This window comes from Ranitomeya variabilis, chromosome 1 (assembly GCF_051348905.1).
Source record: "Ranitomeya variabilis isolate aRanVar5 chromosome 1, aRanVar5.hap1, whole genome shotgun sequence".
NCBI lineage: Eukaryota > Metazoa > Chordata > Amphibia > Anura > Dendrobatidae > Ranitomeya > Ranitomeya variabilis.
The window spans coordinates 256452112-256475563 of NC_135232.1; the positions used below are offsets into that span (position 1 = coordinate 256452112).

General features: G+C 42.0%; 1 protein-coding gene across 2 annotated transcripts in view; it reads right to left on the reverse strand.

Annotated features, from left to right (window-relative positions):
- Positions 1–270: 270 nt before the first annotated feature.
- The window catches only part of LOC143813143 (uncharacterized), a 112524-nt gene continuing 89342 nt past the window's right edge, over positions 271–23452 (reverse strand). Inside the window, exons 5-7 of one of the 2 annotated variants that reach the window (XM_077293363.1) lie at positions 13089–13231; positions 4162–4395; positions 271–2604 (exon numbers count right to left, since the gene is read on the reverse strand). In XM_077293363.1, coding sequence (XP_077149478.1) covers positions 1930–2604; positions 4162–4395; positions 13089–13231 — 1052 coding nt within the window. In that variant the 3' untranslated portion in view covers positions 271–1929. The remainder of the gene's footprint in view (positions 2605–4161; positions 4396–13088; positions 13232–23452) is intronic. The other variant, XM_077293364.1, reaches the window with a different exon arrangement.

The following is a 23452-nucleotide window of genomic DNA, read 5'->3' on the forward strand; positions in this document are numbered from 1 at the left end:
CTCTTAATTGTTCACCAGATACAACTCGGTACTCTCAGTTATAAGTATTCCTGGTATTACAATTCTCTACACTCTTCTTGACTTGAAGAAGGTGAAGCTGAAGCGTAATATCAAGCATACCACTACTATGTATGGAAGGGTTTTTGGCAGCCCCTTTAAACAGCTGATTGAGGAATGGGGGTTCAGTCGGCATTACCTGGATAGGTTTTTAATATGAATCGCCTAGAACATCAATTTTAAATTTTATGATGACCTCTTAAAACAAATTTTCAATCACCATTAAATGTCCATAGATTATAGAAATATATAAAGAAAGTGAAACTCAGGAAATCAATAAATTTACTGTTAAGTGGTTATAAAGTGTTCACTTTTTGATTGAAGGGTCCTTTCAGGATTAGTAGACTATCACGTCCCATTGTGAGGACCACCATAATATAATCCTTGTCGGAGCCTAACAGCAACTATTTAATTCCCCTGCAGCGCCACCACAGTGAAAATTGATTAATTACACGATTTTCATTGTAATCAAAGGGTTGTCCATGTAATAAATAGATTTGCTGGGTTGTCCATAGACCCTTCCTAGCATCTCTCCACTCCACAGTATAACTGTATAGGTACAAATACCACAGCAGAGGTACTGCAATGTGATTTTTCTTTGTAGCAGTCATGCTTCCTTCAAGAACACATGGTTACCAATTTCTTACACCAGCGCCATCATGTGTATATATAATCCAATGTACCAGCACTGCGAGCTTACAAAACAATGCAAATATACAACAAAGGTCATCAGTCAATGCATCTGCCAGTAAGGCCATGTTTACACATTCAGGCTTGTATAGAGAATTAAGTGCGGCTGCTGTCTGTCTCTTAACCAACTCTGTCATTGTTTATCAGGGAATGCCAGTGAATAAAGTATTTGATACCTTGATAAAATGCTGTTTCTTTATCGTCTGACTTGTGAACTTAGCCAAATGAATGGTGTCATTACTTTTGTCCTGTAAGTCCTCGTGTGTACATCATTACAAAAAATGAATGTGATTAAATGCATAAAAGTTAGGCCTGGACAGCTAAATATCTCAGAGCCTCCACAGCCTGCCCCTAAGATTGTGATTATACATTAAAGATGTCCAAATAGTGTGTAGAAGATGACAATATGCAAGTGAACTGGGAAAGGGACTAGTCCTCTAGGGAAGGTGCCTTGAAAAATGAAGGTTTGATGGCCTCTGTAGTTTGTAAAAAATACTTTCTTTGTGCGTTACAGCTTGTGCGAAAAGAAAACAGTAAAAAGTTGTGCGTAGAGTACACTCTATACTTGGTTGGTTTGTACAAATTGGTCACTCAGATCCCCTGGAAAAAATGAATATAAAGCCATTAAAGTAGTTCCCAAAGTCTGACCTTATGCAAAGATTAGGCCAGTTTCACACTCTCCGTGGTTGTGGTCATGTTTAAGGACCATGCTTGGATCAGAAGACTCAACTTGACCCCTGCATCTTGTCACTTTTACTCACTGCCCTATATATGCCTATGAGGCAGTTAGCTCAAGTCAGGAGACTCGGGAGTAAGTCCACGACGTGTGAAAGCGGCCATAGGGAGGAGAGAACAGGTACATTCTCTATTTCTTGCAGATTTGTTTCTGTCCAGTGACTGATCTGTGTCACACTTAAAGAACACAATCGTGTAAAGTAATACCAGGATCCTAAGATTGTGAAATGCACACTGGAATTATTATACCAATGATGTGTGGCAGACATTACAGAAAATGGTAACTATAATGATGATGTCAATAGTCTTTCATTAAAACGTTTGACAACTTTCTTGGCCAGTTTACAAAAAAAACAACAATTGATAGCTGGATCACCATGAAACTACATCAGATGGAAATATATAAAGGCCACCAGTCTATTACAAGTATAATGTCACCAAGTGCAGTCATTCTGTAACCAAAGCTATTGGTGGGGACTGGAAATCTGTGCTTTCTGTACAGTCAGGCCTACCCACAGTGGTAGTACAGTGAGGCTTGAGACTTGCGTTCTTTTGTATGCATTGATAAATGGAAACATCTGAAGACTTCATCCAAGGACTTAAATGATTGCAAGACCTTTTGGATGAAAGGGAGCAGTTATCTTTACAACTTATATAAGAACTGTGTAATTCGCACTCTGTGGGGGAGCTCAGCTGGTCATCAAATACCAAGGGCTGTTGATCATCTGCTTCTTCACAGATCACAAAAACAGCATTTGGCTTTTCAAAGTCCTTTGAGAGCTCTTTGGCTCGCACGCCATTGGTTGATGGTACTTTGAGTGCCTTTGGATACTCTGTGCCAGGCTTTTGGCACAGATTGTGGTTCTCCTTTGCAAAAGTAGATGTTTGGTCAGAACGGACAGAGTCAGAGGAATCCGTTAGCAATCCAAAACATGGACGTGCCCTCCTGAGGTTTCCTGATGGGAGGTGCCTGTGGAGGTGTGCGGAGTGTGTAAGGGGATAAGATGCATTGCTGTCTGAGGATTCTGAATACAAGCGGATACAATTTTCCCCAATCTGTGCTGCAGATCCCACTCTCCTGGGAATCTTGGGGCTTAGTGTCTTCACAGGTGCAGCGCAACCCTAGAAAGGCAAAACGGGGTCTGTTACTACCATTATATATGTAAAAATTAAAACTGGTAACCAATGTTTATAATGACAGTCTTTGTGCAGCAGTGCAGAAATATTAATTTTTAAAGTCAGTTATTTTCTGCTATTGGTAACACCATTGTTTGCTTTTGTGTACTAGAAAAGTTTCTACTTTTGTTAGAGCTTTTTATAGCTACACAATAAGTGGACTGACACAATACAATAGACAGATTAAATCATACTCACCCAGCCCCATTCCTGTACTGCCTACCTCTTGCTGTCAGTCGTCAACCCCTTTGACCTGCTCACTGCTCAGCCCAATAACCTCTTTGGGTACTTTGATCATTCTGTTCACCTTTCAGTTGTAAGTTTAAGGTCTGTAAAAATAAGGTCTCGTTGACCAGCTAGGAGACCAACAACAGTGCAGTTTTATGTGGCCAACTTCTGTTGCAATATTCTTACTTGGACTGTGAAACATTGATGTGTGAAACATTGATGTGTGAAACGAGCTTGAGTATGAACTGCAACAGGGCTCCTGACCCAAACGTAATAGTTTCATATATGAGGCTTTTTCTGATTCAGGCATGGATCGTTAATTACTACTCTCTTGTCTAACCCTCAGACTGTTAGTTGAACCTGAACGTTAACTGATTAAATCCTACTCCAATTTAGCAATTTTGATTCTGGTTAAGTCCTTCTGGTTTTGACCCTGGCCTTCATTGATGAACCAAATCACAGTGAAACCCGGAAGCAAGCATTCAATTCCTCAGCAGTACCCCCACAGGAGAAATGAAGGAAGTATTACAAGGCACCTATCAAAAGTAAGATGCCAATGTAAAGTATGCCATACTCATGAGAGATATCTGAAAACCATTTGTAGATCGAGTTAAATTATCTGATGTCTGTGGAGGTCATTTTATATGTAAATTGCCTCTTCAGAGAGAAAGCGGGTTTGAACTCTACATAGCGCCACCTGTTGGAAGTAGCGATCCTACAAGTCACAATCAACCAGTCTTGTTGTAATATGACTTTTAGGATAAAAGCCAAATCAGAATCTCAATTTGCAAACATGGTGTTTCGTTCTATTGGCCCTCATCAGTGCAAAGTACAAGATCTGATTTGGCTAGGTGAGAGGCTCTGGACTGAGGTCTAAGGGGTAAGGCTTCTCCTTGTGGAGAGTGACATACCAGCTCTGGCTTGTCAAGGCAAGGAGGCCTATTCACCGGGCAATGCTCCTCTGGGAAATTTTAGATGCAAACTGCCTCTTCAGAGAGAAAGAGGACTTGGAGTCTATATAGTGCAACTTGTTGGAAGTAGCGATCCTACAAGTCACAATCAACCCTTTATCGAGTCATACACCAGAGTACAGCTGATTTCAGTAGCATCTGCACATTATTGAGATGTTTTTCAAAGCAAAAAAAGGCTCTCTATGGATTTTTTCCACCTCATCTATTGAAGCAGTGACCCCTCATTTATGTAAAAATCAACTAATAGACTATTTGGCAAAGGATTTTCTAGATTAGACAACAAGAAGAAAAAAAATGTACTCACGCGGTCCAGTAATTTTGTGAAGGAACCACTAGAGGTACGACTGCGCCATTTCATCTGTAGTTGAGGCAGTAGGCTGTTAAAAGTGCGAACGCTCCATGCTCTTTGCCTGGCGGCACCTATTTCTTCACCTTCATTTCCTTTGTCCTCGACAGTTAGATCCACATTTGTGTAATCCGATGTGAGCCAGTCGGATACGGAGGCAGGGCTGGTTACACTTCTCTTTAGGTTTCCTACCTATCATGAGATGCCATAATAAAATCAAAACATTAATGCAGCAGTGATGTGGCTCCCTGCTCAGCCAAAATCACCATGTGCCTTGGCTGCCCGTCATAGGCTGCAGGAAAAGTACAGCAGCTCTCTACACTTTGGAAGAAAGAAAAAAACAAACAAGCAGCGCACATGGAACAACATAGCTCGATTACGCCTACAGTAATTCTGCTTGAAAGACAGAAAGCACATTTGTGAACCTTCTAGAAGGTATAGTTTAGCATAAAATTGTAATTCCCTAATGTATTGCATAAATAACAATTTCCTAATAGATACAGTTCTATGAAAACGTTTGGGCACCCCTATTAATCTTAAGCTTAATGTTTTATAAAAATTGTTTTTTTTTGCAACAGCTATTTCAGTTTCATATATCTAATAACTGTTGGACACAGTAATGTTTCTGCCTTGAAATGAGGTTTATTGTACTAACAGAAAATGTGCAACCTGCATTCAAACAAAATTTGACAGGTGCATAAGTATGGGCATCTCACCAGAAAAGTGACATTAATATTTAGTAGATCCTCCTTTTGCAAATATAACAGCCTCTAGTCGCTTCCTGTAGCTTTTAATGAGTTCCTGGATCCTGGATGAAGGTATTTTTGACCATTCCTCTTTACAAAACAATTCCAGTTCAGTTAAGTTTGATGGTCGCCGAGCATGGACAGCCCTCTTCAAATGATCCCACAGATGTTCAATGATATTCAGGTCTGGGGACTGGGAAGGCCATTCCAGAACAGTGTAATTGTTCCTCTGCATGAATGCCTGAGTAGATTTGGAGCGGTGTTTTGGATCATTGTCTTGCTGAAAGATCCATCCCCTGCGTAACTTCAACTTTGTCACTGATTCATGAACATTATTGTCAAGAATCTGCTGATACTGAGGAATCCATGCGTCCCTCAACTTTAACAAGATTCCCAGTGCCGGCATTGGCCACACAGCCCCAGAGCATGATGGAACCTCCACCAAATTTTACTGTGGGTAGCAAGTGTTTTTCTTGGAATGCTGTGTTTTTTTGCCGCCATGCATAACGCCTTTTTGAATGACCAAAGAACTGAATCTTGGTTTCATCAGTCCACAGGACCTTCTTCCAAAAAGAAATTGGCTTCACCAAATGTGCTTTTGCATACCTCAGCCGACTCTGTTTGTGGCGTGCTTGCAGAAACGGCTTCTTTCGCATCACTCTCCCATACAGCTTCTCCTTGTGCAAAGTGCGTTGTATAGTTGACCGATGCACAGTGACACCATCTGCAGCAAGTTGATGCTGCAGCTCTCTGGAGGTGGTCTGAGGATTGTCCTTGACTGATCTCACCATTCTTCTTCTCTGCCTTTCTGACGTTTTTCTTGGCCTGCCACTTCTGGCCTTAACAAGAACTGTACCTATGTTCTTCCATTTCCTTACTATGTTCCTCACAGTGGAAATTGACAGGTTAAAACTCTGAGACAGCTTTTTGTATCCTTCCCCTGAACAACTATGTTGAATAATCTTTGTTTTCAGATCATTTGACAGTTGTTTTGAGGAGCCAATGATGCCACTCTTCAGAGGAGATTCAAACAGGAGAACAACTTGCAAGTGGCCACTTTAAGTAGTTTTTCTCATGATTACATACACCTGGCTATGAAGTTCAAAGCTCAATGAGGTTACAAAACCAAAAAAAGTGCTTTAGTAAGTCAGTAATAAGTAGGTAGGAGTATTTAAAACAAGAAAATGATAAGGGTGCCCATACTTATGTACCTGTCAAATTTTGTTTGAATGCAGATTGCACATTTTCTGTTAGTACAATAAACCTCATTTTAAGGCAGAAACATTACTGTGTCCAACAGTTATTAGATATATGAAACTGAAATAGCTGTTGCAAAAAAAAACAATTTTTATACAACATTAAGCTTAAGATTAATAGGGGTGCCCAAACTTTTTCATATAACTGTATTATTGGGACGATTCCCATTAGCCACTGACTGATTACAGGATTCCATAAACAGCAGTCGGCAATCTACTGTCATAGCTACAAGGAACGAGCAGTGAATCTGAAATCACATACAATTTTTCAGGTCAGTTACTGCATCCTTAGAGGACTTGTCATCAGGTCAAAAGTGGCCAGCTTCACCATTTCCTTCCCAAACTATAATTTTTATCTTTTTGTAAATTCCACCATACAGTTCCATATGGGCCTTGCCTTTTTATTTAGTGCAAATATTTACCGTAATGGTCTTTACCAAAGGGCCTGGCTCAAAGTCCCATATCTCAAACTGCATTTCATAAAAAAAGACAAAAAACAAACAATACCTAGGGGGTCTGTGGGAATAAAAAGGGCAAAACTTTGCTACTTTTGACCTGGTGACAAGTCCTCATTAAGTTAAGGGCAGGCCGATAACTCCATATTATAAAATTACTGTTTAAAAGGGAACCTGTCAAGTCCCCTAACGTGGTTAATCTACAGGTCAATAGAGTTACAATGCTGGCAGTCACCTTTCTGAAAGTGTGCCTAGCGGGAGGAAATTATTCTTTACCACTCTTAGGAGCCACCAGCTTATAGTTATAGGGGTATGCATGGAGTGATTATTATAGTCATGGGTCACAGCACATATCTCTGTATCGTGTGAAGCGGTTGTAAGCACGCCCCGGGCCTTTGATCAACGACTTTCTCTGTAGCATATCTGTGCACAGCAAGATGTCAATCAATGTGCTGGGGCTAACTTGCAGTCATTACTCACTATATACAGTCCGGTTCATCATTATTGGCACCCTTTAATTTTTTGCATAGACTGTACAATATCTTCAGAAAGAAATGGAAATATACCAAAGCTATATCCTCAGGATGTTTTAATTAGTGGTCCAAAGTAGTACAACAATAAAACATTGGTTTTTCAACTTACATGTTTCGGACTTGCGGTGGATACCGCGTCACCTCTCCCATCCTCCAGTCTGCTACAGGAGCGATCGGATTGTTCAGCCCTCTACCTTCAAGATCCTCCTTGTGTCATTTACAGCGCTCGATCGGCCAGTGTTAGCCTTCTAATCCAAACAGCTAATTCTGTTTACCTCCAGTACCTGATGCAATTTCTATATAAAGGGTGAATAGCTCACACCCCCTGGCTCTAAACTATAGAGCACACTGATGAAGGTCTTCAGAGACCGAAACGTTTGTAAATATAAATACTGTATGTATTAAACACCCCCCTTTTGCATCAGACTTCCTGGAGTGTGCTGAGTATATATTCTATATCACAGCTTAAGGTCTGGGCACCTATTCTCATGCACCTCCACCCTAGGCTGTGCTGAACATTTACTTTACTGCACCTTTAATCTCTGGGCCTGTGGATCAGGAGACCGTACCCCTTGAAATTTTGTTGGAGCCTAATCATCAGGAGCAACTTTCTTTCTTGCTAATTTCTTCTCCTCATTTTCCTGTGATTTTAGGCATTCCTTGGTTGCGTTCTCAGAACCCAATTATCAACTGGGAGACAAAGAAGATTATCTTCCCAACAAGGAGCAACTCAGCGTTAACAGAAGCTGTCCCTGAGTCCACGACTACGGAACCACATGTACAGGTATTTTCTTTACCTCCAGCTTATAAAGAGTTCTCTGACATCTGTGACAAGAAGAATGCAGATCAGCTTCCTCCACACAGGCATTATGACTGTCCCATTGAGCTGCTTCCCAGGGCAGCCATTCCTTTTGGTAATGTATACCCTTTGGCGGCACCTGAGCTTCAAGCCTTAAAGGAGTATATTGATGAAAATCTGGCCAAAGGCTTCATACGTCCTTCTTCACCAGCAGGGGCACCTATATTTTTTGTAAAGAAGAAGGATGGGTCCCTGAGACCCTGTGTGGACTATCGAGAGCTCAATAAGGTAACCGTACGGAATCGTTACCCTTTGCCTCTGATTCCCGAATTACTGGAAAGAGTCCGCCATGCTAGGGTGTTCTCTAAACTGGATCTTCGTGGGGCTTATAGTTTGGTGCGTATTCGTCCAGAGGATGAGTGGAAGACTGCATTCCGATGCCGGTATGGACACTTTGAATCTCTTGTGATGCCCTTCGGGCTTTGTAACGCCCCTGCAACATTTCAACACCTTGCTAATGACATTTTCAGAGATTTGTTGGACCATTTTGTAGTGATCTATTTGGACGATATACTAATCTTTTCTGACTCTCTACAGGAACATGAAGAACATGTCAAAACTGTTTTAAGACGTCTGAAAGAGAACCATCTATATATCAAGCCGGAGAAATGCGAGTTCCATCGTTCTGAGATACAGTTCTTAGGTTATATCATCTCTCCCCAGGGGCTGAACATGGAATCTGGTAAGATTCAGGCTATCCTTGACTGGCCGGTACCCAAGAACGTTAAGGCGGTCCAATGTTTTATTGGTTTTGCAAATTTCTACAGATGCTTCATTCGAAATTTTTCTGATATTGTCCGTCCCATTACTTCCTTGACAAAGAAGGAAAAGCCCTTTAAGTGGTCATCACAGGCTCAAGAAGCTTTTGATCGGCTTAAGATCTGTTTCACATCAGCACCACTGTTGATACACCCAGATCCAACACAACCTTTCATTGTGGAAGTGGACGCTTCTGATAATGCTTTGGGGGCTATTCTCTCCCAAAGAACTGGAGAGAAGGGTCTGCTACATCCTTGTGCTTTCTTTTCCCGTAGACTAACCTCAGCAGAGAAGAATTACGATGTGGGAGACAAGGAATTGCTGGCTATTATTGCGACTTTCAAAAATGGAGGCATCATCTGCAAGGAGCTGCACAACAGATCATAGTACTAACTGACCATCGCAATTTAGAGTTCCTTAGATCCGCTAGATGTCTTTCTCCTCGTCAGGCTCGTTGGAACTTATTTTTAAATCAATTTTTGTTATCTCGTACCGTCCAGGTTCTCTTAATGGGAAGGCTGATGCTTTATCCCGAATCCATGCTGCGGATTCCGTACCTGGAGCCCCGTCCAAGACCATTCTATCTGATGCCAATTTCATCGGAGTTATCCACGATCAGGACTTGTGGAAGGAGTGCAGGGAGGCCTATGAAGGTGATGTATTTCTGGCCAACCCACCTGTGGATATTAATCTTGTCTTTAAGGGTGGCATGTGGTTCAGAGATCGACGTATCTACGTCCCGGAGGTCGTCCGTCTGCAGATCCTCAAGTTGGTACATGACTCCAAGTTGGCTGGTCACAGGAGGGTACAGAAGACACAAGAGTTCCTGAGCCGATTCTTCTGGTGGCCAACTTGCCTGAAGGATTGAAGGATACCAAGGACTATGTTCTCTCTTGCGAGGTATGTGCCCGTTACAAGACTCCTCATGTGACACCTACGGGTCTTCTACAACCATTACCGGTTCCGTCCCGCCCTTGGGGGTCTATATCAATGGACTTTATTGTGGAGCTGCCTACATCAGGGGGCATGAATACAATCATGGTGGTAGTTGATCGCCTGACTAAAGCTGCTCATTTTGTTCCGTGCACCGGCCTCCCCTCAGCTAAAGATACAGTGAACTTGGTTATACAGAATGTCTTTCGGTTGCACGGGGTTCCGGATGAGATCATCTCTGACCGTGGAGTACAGTTCACTTCAAGATTCTGGAAGGGGTTTTGCTCTGCACTCAATATTAATGTCTGTCTCTCTTCTGCTTACCATCCCCAGACAAATGGTCAGACTGAGCGTACCAACCAGACGATGGAACAATATCTAAGATGCTATGTCAGCCATCTCCAGGATGATTGGTTGGAATTGTTGCCGTTAGCCGAATTTTCATATAATAATTCTCAGAGCGCCTCCACTAAATTTACACCTTTCTTTGCCAATCTGGGTTATCATCCGTGTATTTTACCTAGGTCTCCAATTAATTCTCCGGTTCCGGCAGTTGAGGAAAGGCTGACTGCGATGAGACAAAATCTGGAGGTTCTGAAGGAATCCCTGACCACAGCTCAAGAACGTTATAAGAGATCGGCTGATAGATTCCGTAAACTTGCACCCATGTTCAAGGTAGGAGATTCCGTGTGGTTAGCAACTAAGAATCTGAAGTTAAACGTTCCTTCACAAAAACTTGGACAGAAATTCATTGGCCCTTTCAAGATCAACGGTATTGTGAGCTCTGTGGCCTGCCGGCTGAAGCTGCCTAGGACAATGAAGGTACACCCAGTTTTTCATGTATCTTTACTAAAGCCTGTATTCTCCTAATACCTTCCAGCGACGTGTTGTGCCACCTCCGCAGCCTGTGGTGATTGATGGGCAAGAACAAGTTGTGGTGGAGGAAATTATTGATTCCAGGATTCGCAGGAATCGGCTCCAACATCTGATAAGATGGCAGGGATATCCCCCTGAGGAAGACTCTTGGGAACCTGTGGAAAACATCAATGCCCAACAGAAGATTTCTCGTTTTCATCAGAGATTCCCTGAGAAACCAGGTCCAGGATCGTCCTGAGGCCGCTTCTAAGGAGGGAGTAATGTCAGGACTCTGAACATTTTTTATTACCTTTTGTGCATTACTGCCCTCTTCCAAGATGGCATCTTTGATCTCATGTGCACTGTGTCTTCTTGCTATAAAACTCCACCCCAGCCTTCAGTCTGTGCTTGAGTATTCTGCCTTGCATCCAGCTCCTGACCTCTGATTACTCCCTGGCTATACACCTGCTCCTGTGAACCTGTGTGGTGATCCTGCTACTCTGCTCTGAGTTCCTGCTGCATACACAAGTTTCCAGTAATCCTCCTTCATCTGCTGCTCATGTTTACTTCATCTGCATTTGCTGGACATGTAAGCTCCTGCTGCTTTGCAATAACCTGAGACTATTAACCAGGCCTCCCTGGTTGAGCTAAGATATGATTTGAACTGCCTATAAGCATATCTATCTGTGTCTGGACTAAGACAAGGATTTATTCGTGTCAAGTATCCTCAAGAATAACTGTGCTTCATAGACTTTCTGCTTGATTGCATTTTTCTCTGAAGACTGCTAAGCTGCGTTTATTATTTGCACCAAGTGTTGTGGACTTGAGTTTCTCTCTGCACCTGTTTGAATCACCGTGTGATAATATAGACTTTACCACTTATAAAACTGTGTCCTGTAGTTGTCTTGTTCCACGCAAAGAGTCTCCTGAGTTATCCCCTATAATTATTACACCCCACAGCCTTATGGATCGTCCACCATGCTTAACTGTTGGCAGGGTGTTCTTTTTCTTATAAGCTTTATTGCACCGTCAGTAAACAAACTGTTGCTTTGTATTGCCAAGAAGCCCTATTTTTGTTTAATCTGTCCACAGAACAATTTCCCTCAAAGATTGTCAAGGTGCTCTTCAACAAAGATCAGTTATTCCTTTTTATGTCTTTTCTTAAGCAATGGTTTCTTCCTTGGCCTTCACCCATAAAACTTTACTTGGTTTAGTGTGCGGCATATGGTACTTGTTGAAACCATGAACCCAGACTGTTCCAGGTTGGCCTTCAGGTCTTTGAATGTTTGAGGTGGTGTTTTATCCACAATTCGCACCAACTTTCAAAGACCTCTCGTGTCAAGTTTCTTCTTTCCACCATGTCCAGGGAGGTTCTTGACTGTTCCATGTTTGGCAAACGTCTTAACATTGCGTCCTGTTGAAACTGGGGTACCATTGTCTTTGGATATGGCTTTATACCCTTTGGAAGTCTTGTGTTTGCTAATAATAGCAGTTCTGATGTTCTCAGACAGCTCCTTTGTCTTCACCCTTGTGACAAAGGAATATGGCTTTTTAAAACACTGAAGTCATCATTCATTGGCTAATTCATGTCACATGGCACAGAATTAATCGCAGGTGAATCTCATTTGTGATTTAACACAGGCAAGTCAAAATGTGTTTCCATACTAATTTAAATGTAAAAGGTGTCAAAACCAATCTCAGAGCAAGCTTTAGGTTTTTCTATTTTTCCCCTACCAGTGTTTTTTGTTTTATATTATCATTTGATCTTTTGTATTTAACACGAGTGCTCTATACAACAAAAACGGTTTCACTTGATTCATTTTTTTCAGGGGAATTTCCACATTATGTATTTAAACTTCATGGATGCCAATAACTATGAGCAGGATTGTATTTAGCAGTGACTGTAGCCGGAGTGTGCATGCCTTCATGACAAAGCTGGTGACTCCCAGGTGGAACAAAGTTTATTTTCTTCTAGCAGCTGTGTTTTCAGTCAGGTAGCTATTAATCTATATCAGCAGGTGAATAGCATTTAGTACCATGACAGGTTCCCTTTAAAGTGAAGTCTGGTTAATTGTCGAAACATTATTCACAGGCAGTTAAAGGTATTCAGAGCAGAAAATTAAAGGATTGTCCATTCAGAAGAGTGCAAAATTTATGAACTTCTACAAGAAGAATGGTACGTGCGACCTACTCACAAGCAGCTTATCCTGAATAGTGGTAAGCAGCGTGGGAGCAATTGTACTTTTTCAGGATTTCAGTGAAAGCATCTTATCAGTTTAAATATAGTAATGTTCTCTTTTTTTTTTATTTTACTAAATAAAAAACAAGTTACATGTATTTTAATTAGGATTGTGGGCACATGTCATACCAGCAGATACTTCAGTGAATTCATTCAAAACAGAAGATATACTTTCATGCGCTTTCTTTCATTTTTCCAAGCTTTATGGAGACTATTTCTATATCATCTATATAGAAAAGTATATACTAACCTGTAAATGTGAAGAGTTTAAGGCAAGACCGTTTGTGTGATTTCCTGGTGAGATAATGAAAACCTCATCACTGTTTGTGTCGGTCACTGTGATCATACATAAGGAAGGATCATCCTGTTGTGACTGCTGAGAAACATCTGCAACTGTATCAGAGAACGGGCAAAAAAAAAAATGATTATATGCCTCAGGAGTCCTGCACATTGGTGTTGTTAAATGATGCAATCATGGAAGCAAATAAATAACCAACACACTCCACAAAAAGGTCATTCTTTAATCCTGATTTGCTTGGGCAACCATACTATAGAAATACAATAGATCAGCAGAGAGAAACACTTTCTGGTGTTGCTCTGAATTAAGAAATTGCAGAATCAAGTCAAAGAAAACAGTGGGCTATTCTTTTTAATGTCCTCTATTCTGGGCTGACATTAAAGAGGAAATGTTATCATACCTTGTCTAAGCAGTGGGCAATGGTTGCTCATGCAATTGTCTCCCAGCGAGAAACTTTTTAAAGCCCTGATTGTTTAATACTAAGGGTCCATTTACACAGACTTACCTACAGTACGATAGGACAGCCAATTGGTAAACTTTTACCCATCTATGGTTGTTTGAATGCCTGTTTACACAGGTAGACCACAGTAAACAATGCTATACTAGATCGCTCAGTGCACATGTGCTGCCGAGAACAATGATAGCTTAAATCTGGTTTACACAGGACGATATAATGCCGAGAACGATGATCTTTTAAACTTCACAAAATAGTTCAGCCAATGAAGTGATTTTCTCATTCATTGGGTCATTAGCAGCCTGTTTACAAGGCATGACTATCTTGCAGTGTAAATGTCCCTTAAGGCTCCAATTCATTAAGGTGCCAGACTTAATGAGTGGCGTGCAGGAATAAAAAGCGCCAAATTAATTAAGAGGTGCATACGCCTAAGAGTGGCATGTGCTTTGCCATAAATATTACTCTAGTCATTGACTGGAATAACATTTCTGGTTTAACAAATGCCACCTCTATTGACTGATTTGATGGGCACGTGTCGCTACACCTCATACTCACACCATCACCTCCCATTTTGGCAGAGCTGTCCAAAACTGGAATAAAAAGACCAAGTCACAAAATTGTTGCACAATAATGACTTTTCAAAGTGTTTTATGCCAATTTTCTCACAATTTTTTTTTATTAATCAGAGCCATGGGTATGTGCATACAACATCTTTTTCAGCTGGATTCCACTCCAAGAACTGCCTGAAAAAGTTCTTAAAAAATTAAAAGAACATTTGCATTTCTAATGTAAAAACACATTGCTGTTCATATGTTCATTAGCATCTTTTAATCTCTTCAGGTTTCCAAGACACCAAGTGGTTAAAATAAGCAAGCAGACCATTTTCCAGGCATTTTCTGCTTAGAAGACACTCTACTGTATACTTTATAAAGGAACTCAAAAGGGAAGGCTCGAAAAGCACCTGGAATATGCCCTGGTGTCATCTTGAGCATTTTGCTTAAAGGGAACCTGTCACCCCCAAAATCGAAGGTGAGCTAAGCCCATCGGCATCAGGTGCTTATCTACAGCATTCTGTAATGTATCCTGAAAGATGAGAAAGAGAGGTTAGATTATACTCACCCAGGGGCGTTCCCACAGCGGTCTGGTCCAGCGACTCCCATCTTCTTACGATGACGTCCTCTTGTCCTCACGCTGCGGCTCCGGCGCAGGTGTACTTTGTCTGCCCTGTGGAGGGCAGAGCAAAGTACTGCAGTGCGCAGGCGCCGGGAAAGGTCAGAGAGGCCCAGCACCTGCGCACTGCAGTACTTTGCTCTGCCCTCAACAGGGTAGACAAAGTACCTCTGTGCCGGAGCCGCAGCGTGAAGACAAGAAGAGGACGTCATCGTAAGAAGATGGGAGGCCCCGGACCGGACCGCGACACCCATCGGATCGGACCGCCCACCCAGGTGAGTATAATCTAACCTTTTTTTCTCATCTTTCAGGATACATCGGGGGCTTATCTACAGCATTCCAGAATGCTGTAGATAAGTCCCTGATGCCGGTGGGCTTAGCTCACCTTCGATTTTGGGGGTGACAGGTTCCCTTTAAAAAAAAACAAAAAAAAACCCACACTAACAGTTTCTTCATTATTCAATGAAGTTTAAAAAAAATATAAAAAAAAAATAAAAGGAAAGTATCAATAAACCCCCCACAAAAACGATGGGAGAAAGCTCCAAGAAACCGCCAGTAGCCAAAAATGTTGAAAAGGCGTTACAGAAGAGTCTTCAGGAAAAAAAGATTCTGGCGTCAATCTTGAAAAACTTGGTGAGTAAATGCCTGAAGTAGTAGTGTGTACATACCCAAAGATGAATTATATAATATACAATATGGTGAAAGGTAATTGAATATCCAATGTAATTATGGTTTTCAGGTGTTTCATCTACATCGATTTGAAACAGGTGAATAAAATCCAGAGCACAGCCGTCTAATCTCCACAGTTATACATTGGTAATAGGACAGGTTATAATGAAGAACTCAGCGACTTACAATATGGCACAGTCATAGGATGCCAAAAGTCAGTTTGTAACATTTCTGATTTGCTTGATCTGTCTCGTCAATTGTAAATGCATTTATTGTGAATCAGTGACAATGGATCACAAAGCGGTGGACCACACAAACTCACACAGCAGAGAAACCAAGTGCAGAAGCACATAAAAGTCATCCTCTACTGCATCACTTAGGCTACTTTCACACTAGCGTTGTTTGCTGTCCGTCGCAATGTGCCGTTTTGGAGAAAAAAACGCATCCTGCAAAGTTGCCCGCAGGATGCGTTTTTTCTCCATAGACTTGCATTAGCGACGGATTGCCACACGTCGCATCCGTCGTGCGATGGATGCGTCATGTTTTGGCGGACCGTCGGCACAAAAAAGTTCCATGTAACTTTTTTTGTGCGTCGTGTCCACCACTTCCGAATGCGCGGCCAAAACTCCGCCCCCTCATCCCCGGGACTCACAGTGGGGCAGCAGATGCGTCGTAAGACTGCATCTGCTGCCCCCATTGTGCTACATTAACACACTTTCCGTCGGTACGTCGGGCCGACGGCCCGTACCGACGGACTAGTGTGAAAGTAGCCTTACAATAGGAGTTAAAGACTGTTAGAGTCATTAGCACAAGGACTGTATTAGTAGCTTTTTGAAATGGAATTGGGTTTAGCAGCAGCACACAGACCTGAGATCATCATGTGCAATGTCAAGCATTGGCTGGGTTGATGTAAGGCATGCCACCTCTAGAGCAGTGGAAATGTGCTTTCTTGAGACCGGAATCTTCTAAAAAGAGGCAGATGAAAAAAATCTGAAATTGGAGGATGTCCAGAGAATGTGAACTACTGGAATGCATAGTGTTAATGTTGAATATGGCAATTATTGTATGTGGTTGTATATGATGAGGAGGAAATGTGGGTGAAGGTTCATGAGGACTGGGCTTCAGCGCCAATGAAAAAGTTTAAAATATACCGTAAACTTTACTGTGCAATTCAAAACATAGCGAGAAAAAAAAAAAACGGTTAAGGACCATAAGCTTATGCGTTTCAAGTCAGCAATAGGGATGATCGAATATCTTCGGATAACTCCTTATCCGAAAAGCTATAGCGCTTGCCAAATAGCTGCATCGATAACCTGGATACCTGGCGCGCTCCCGATAATCAGCTGTTCGGCGATACAGCTGCATGTGTCTCGGCTGTGTGACAGTCACAACATACAGGCTCTCCTTACATGTGTTGTGACAGTCACACAGCTGCGACACAGGCAGCTGCTGCACCGAACGGCTGATTATCGGGAGCGCTCCAGGTATGCGGGTTCCCAATGCAGCTATACGGTAAGTGCTATAGCTTTTCGGATAAGGAGTTATCCGAAGCTATTTGATTATCTCTAGTTAGCAACTATTATTTCAAACTTATGTTTTAACATTTTTTTCATTGGTGCTGAAGCCCACTCCGCATGGACCTTCTCTCCCATTTCTACACTCTCCACCACATCCTAACCAAAAAGGTCTACCAGGGTTCCTATGCAAATTCGGATGTTTTCACACTAAATTGTTATCGCTGGAAGGTGAGCTGATTAACATTTTTTTCTACGTCTCTACATAGTGGAGGAAATGTGTTTGGTGTAGTGTCCTAAAAAAATCCCTGACCTAAATCCCAAACTGAAGAATGTGAGCCAGACCTTCTCATCCAACTCATTGCCTGACCTCAGAAATGATCTTTTGGCTGAAAGGTCACAAATTCCAAAAGACATTCTTGAAGGAAAAGCTTCAAATAGTGGAGTCAGTTATATCCACATAACGGTGCAGAACTTCATATTGACCACATGGATTTGGAACAGGATTATTAAATTACACATTTATTAGTTTGCACACTTTTGGCCATATACAGATAGAACTTTTGTATAAGATGAATATGGAAAAGAATAGGATATCTGGGAAGTGAGGCTCATATAGCGTCTGTCATGAGCTGGATTGGTTGGCTGTACATCAGTTGTTGAACAGCTTTACACTAGGGTATATTCACGTGATTTTTTTTTTTATGTGGATTTTGAAGTGGAGCAATATCAAAATCCAAATTAAAAAAATACTTTGGCATTTATTCTGAAGCAGATCCACTTTAAAACCTATGTCAACAAACAACATGCAAACGTATCCTATAATTTATCTACTCCCACAACCAGGAATGGAATTCCGCCTGTCCCTGTGGCGAAGACGGCAGGGAAAGTGAGCACTGCTTATTGGAGTTGAGGATTAAAATGTAATTTTTATTGTCTATGGGGGAAGGGTGGGCTACAGTGTGAAGAGCAGGTTAAGTATGACATTCATTGTAGACTGTGGAAAAAGTGAGGATAGGAGAAAGTTTGGAGGGCAGGGATGGGATTAGGCTGGTTCTCAGCAGTTTCTTTGCTGGATTCAGTTAAATTTAAATCTTTGAGAAACAAATATGGAACATATTACCAGAACTACCAGGTGTAGCAGAGCACCACTTGGCTCCCTGACCCTGCTGCAGCATAATCACTGCCTGCGGCAGTTTCCATGAACTGAGCCATTATTACTGTCTGGGGCACTATGGATGGGTATAGCACTATCTGTTTTGTGTAGAGGTGGGGAAAGTAAGAAGAGCGTCTCGATAAGCAGTGAGTCAAAGATTACATTTTGCAGAGAAGAGTCAAGAATGAAATATGTGATCATAGTGATGTGTGTCGGAGGAATAATAAAAAAATAAGGAAAATCAATGACAACAATCAGAGGACGTCACCAATAAGTCACTGATTTTATATGTACCGTACATTATACACACATATAAGGTGTATAGAATGCCTGTGTATAACTGCTATCTACAGCTATATGGTCAATGTAAAAATATTTTTTAGTATTTATAATAAAGGAGGGTCCCCACCATAACATATACCTTCAGGACATAATAAGAGAATCACCGACATGAGAACAAAGGAATCACCCACCTAAAATACATGTGGAGTCTTATCCCCCCTGAATTAACTTATTGCCCACAAGCTACAATAAGCTACATAAAGGAACATAGTAAAGCACCCATACTGATCAGAATTATCACAGCCAGGCATTCATAGAACAAGGAGCTCCATACTCATGTGTATCAATCAAATGTGCGGCTCCCCAAGTATAATGAAGATGTCTCATTAATACATAGTACATTAATCTGTACTCAAAGGGGTATTACTTACCGGTAGTTTTACATAGCACTGCACATGACATGGTAATGTGCCTTTAATTTTATTTTAGTGAGTGAGGAAGGGGGATGTAAATGGGCGATGTCTTAAGAAAAAGGTGTGGCTGCCTGCACCACATTGTTGGATCTACCTAACCTGAGCTAGGGCGGCAGAAATAGGTCTGCAAAAAAATGGTATGTAAAAAGGGGCATGGTTTCCTTCACAAACTGTGAACCTGTCAAGTTTGCCAACTTAATTTTTTATTTTTTTCTGGACAGGTTATAAAAAAAAAATACAGACAGGCAATATTTTTTATAGACACATTGTAAAAGCATAATTAATCATTATGAATGATTATAACTGACCCATCGCTACAGCCTTCTGATATAAAGACATCAGCTGCATTCACTGTAAACTGGAAAATAATTATCATTACATTCAAAATAATCTGTATTTAAGATTCTTCAGCTTCAAAAAAAAAAAAAAAAAAAAATCACAGACACCCCGAATATTTTTTACCGACAGAGTAAAAGTAAAAGCACCTTATTTTTAGAGATTGCCCAGGAATTTCTGGATGGTTGGCAACCCAGGAACCTGTTAAAAATTGTAGTCCCTGTTCTACCCACAACTATGTGTTATTGGCACTAGTTGAACTTCTGTATAAGCAAAACTACAGAAATGTCATAGGTATTTCCCTCTTAATTAGCTTCCCTCTTAACAAACTCTCCCGTCTCCAATCTGTCCTGAATGCTGCTGCCAGGATTATATTCCTTACCAACCGTTACACCGATGCCTCTACGCTATGCCAGTCATTATACTGGTTACCCATCCACTCAAGAATCCAGTTCAAAACTATTACCCTCATCCACAAAGCACTCCATGGCTCAGCACCACCCTACATCTCCTCCCTGGTCTCAGTCTACCACCCTACCCGTGCTCTCCGTTCTGCTAATGACCTGAGGTTAACATCCTCAATAATCAGAACCTCCCACTCCCGCCTCCAAGACTTTTCACGTGCTTCGCCAATTCTTTGCCACGAGTACTAAGAGAACTAAGTAAAGTAATAGATAAACCATTATTTCTTATTTTTAGGGACTCTATAGCGACGGGGTCTGTTCCGCAGGACTGGCGCATAGCAAATGTGGTGCCAATATTCAAAAAGGTGAACCTGGAAATTATAGGCCAGTAAGTCTAACCTCTACTGTTGGTAATTTGAAGGGTTTCTGAAGGATGTTATTCTGGATTATCTCAATGAGAATAACTGTTTAACTCCATATCAGCATGGGTTTATGAGAAATCGCTCCTGTCAAACCAATCTAATCAGTTTTTATGAAGAGGTAAGCTATAGGCTGGACCACGGTGAGTTATTGGACGTGGTATATCTCGATTTTTCCAAAGCGTTTGATACCGTGCTGCACAAGAGGTTGGTACACAAAATGAGAATGCTTGGTCTGGGGGAAAATGTGTGTAAATGGGTTAGTAACTGGCTTAGTGATAGAAAGCAGAGGGTGGTTATAAATGGTATAGTCTCTAACTGGGTCGCTGTGACCAGTGGGGTACCGCAGGGGTCGGTATTGGGACCTGTTCTCTTCAACATATTCATTAATGATCTGGTAGAAGGTTTACACAGTAAAATATTAATATTTGCAGATGATACAAAACTATGTAAAGCAGTTAATACAAGAGAAGATAGTATTCTGCTACAGATGGATCTGGATAAGTTGGAAACTTGGGCTGAAAGGTGGCAGATGAGGTTTAACAATGATAAATGTAAGGTTATACACATGGGAAGAAGGAATCAATATCACCATTACACACTGAACGGGAAACCACTGGGTAAATCTGACAGGGAGAAGGACTTGGGGATCCTAGTTAATGATAAACTTACCTGGAGCAGCCAGTGCTAGGCAGCAGCTGCCAAGGCAAACAGGATCATGGGGTGCATTAAAAGAGGTCTGGATACACATGATGAGAGCATTATACTGCCTCTGTACAAATCCCTAGTTAGACCGCACATGGAGTACTGTGTCCAGTTTTGGGCACCGGTGCTCAAGAAGGATATAATGGAACTAGAGAGTACAAAGGAGGGCAACAAAATTAATAAAGGGGATGGGAGAACTACAATACCCAGATAGATTAGCGAAATTAGGATTATTTAGTCTAGAAAAAAGACGACTGAAGGGCAATCTAATAACCATGTATAAGTATATAAGGGGACAATACAAATATCTCGCTGAGGATCTGTTTATACCAAGGAAGGTGACGGGCACAAGGGGGCATTCTTTGCATCTGGAGGAGAGAAGGTTTTTCCACCAACATAGAAGAGGATTCTTTACTGTTAGGGCAGTGAGAATCTGGAATTGCTTGCCTGAGGAGGTGGTGATGGTGAACTCAGTCGAGGGGTTCAAGAGAGGCCTGGATGTCTTCCTGGAGCAGAACAATATTGTATCATACAATTATTAGGTTCTGTAGAAGGACGTAGATCTGGGGATTTATTATGATGGAATATAGGCTGAACTGGATGGACAAATGTCTTTTTTCGGCCTTACTAACTATGTTACTATGTTTGGAATGCACTACCCAGGTTAATAAGATTAATCCCCAATCCCCACAGTTTTAAGCGTGCCCTAAAAACATATTTGTTCAGATTGGCCTACCGCCTTAACACATTAACCTAACTATCCTTGTGTGGCCCATTAAAAAAAAAAAAAACAAAAAAAAAAACACAAACCTTAATCAGGTTCTTCACATCATGTTCTCATATATTTCATGCAGTTAATAGCCCTCTGTGTCTGTATTGCTACATACTTAGGCTGTTAACTGGTTCATGCAGCTTTACATGAACACCTGAGCCTTACACTATGGCTGGTCCAAGCAACGAAAGCAATTGTTACCATCCACCTCTCGTGTCTCCCTTTTTCCTATAGATTGTAAGCTTGCGAGCAGGGCCCTCACTCCTACTGGTATCTATTTTGAACTGTGATTTCTGTTATGCTGTAATGTCTATTGTAAAGCGCTGCGGAATATGTTGGCGCTATAGAAATAAAATTATTATTATTTAAATTTTCCCATTTTGGTTTTGATGCTAGTATGGTTTCTTGTTATTCGAACTCAAATATAGTAAAAAAAAAAAAAAAAAAGTAGGCCATCTTATACGCCAAGGGCCAAATACAACAAGACCAGCGTTGTTCAGGCCAGTCTTGATGAAGGGGCGTTCTGGAGACAGAAGCTACTGATTCATGAGGAGGCGCACACCTCATAGATTGTAAGCTTGCGAGCAGGGCCCTCACTCCCCTTGGTAGCTGTTGATTTATGTGATTATTGTTATTCTGTAATGTCTTTTATTGTCTGTACAATTCCCTTTAAAATGTAAAATGCTGTGGAATATGTCGGTGCTATCAAAATAAAAATTATTCTCATTAACACCTTTTAATGAATCAGGCCTTAATTATTCCTTTGCACCATTTTACCAAACGAATATATGTAGCGCCCCCACCGCCGCAGGGCCGAGGGGTACCCGGTACCGGGCCTCTGAGTCTCTGCTCTGGGGTTGTCACGGCGGCTAGGCCCCGGTCCGTGACCCTGCCGTGGGGCGCACAGGGGATTACTAGGAGTGGATGATGGTAGTGGTGGTGCGGTGCAGTAAATAACGAGGACACCAGATTGCAGTCTCTTTACCTCTTTACTGAAGATCTCTGAGTCCACAGTCCAAAATACGGTTCACCAGGCTGCGCAAGTCCGGCCGGTCCGATGGCACCTCCAGAGTTCTCTTCACAGGTGGAAATCTGTGCCTTCCTTCTAGCGCTATGTGTTGCGGTCCTTCCCTGCTGTGCTTACGGAAAGTCCCCACAACCGTTGTGTCTGTTTCTTAAGTTCCCTCACAACTCGATTAAATGATGTTCTTCTAATCCTCCGTCCCTCCCTGTTGTTCTGGTCGGGACGGCACCCGTATGACAGGTAGGCTCGGAGCTCTTCCGGGACCCTAGAGTCGCCCCTCTCCACAAGTTGCCCCCCAAGACTGCATAGGTGATTTAAGTTAGACAGCCCGCCTTAGACTGACTGTCCTGCCGCTGTTTAGAGTATTGCTTGAAGCTGAATGTTATAATACTCCCTCGGCGTTCCGGCCACCGGTAGTGCGCCTCAGTAGGGTGTTGCTCCGGTCTTACAGCACGACCCCTACTGGTATTCTCCTTTTGCTTGATCTCGTTTCTCACTCAGCACAATCTATCTCGCTTCTAGTCCTTCCTTGGGCACCGCCGCTACCCGGAGCAGGCGCGGTCCCGTTACGTTCGTTCAAGTTGCCAAGCCTCTGTCAGGATCCCACCCCTGACAGAGACCCTACTGTATCTTCCCCCACAACACCCTCTGCCACAAGGTGTTGCCTGGTTCCAACCCAGTCAGCTTTCTGATCTAACTTCCTGCCTGACCCCCAGTTTACCCACTATGGTGGGGAGTGGCCTAATGAATAGAACCCTTAGCTCCCCCCGGAGGCCCAGCTGTGAAATGTATTGGTGTCTGTGATACCTGGTCAGATGAACTCCTTCAGTGCCGTCAGACGCACCATAGCTCCCCATAGTGGCGGAGCCACAGTACTGCAACGACCAGGACTCTGGGGCGCTGCATATATAGTAGTTATCTTCTTTTCTAAAAATTTG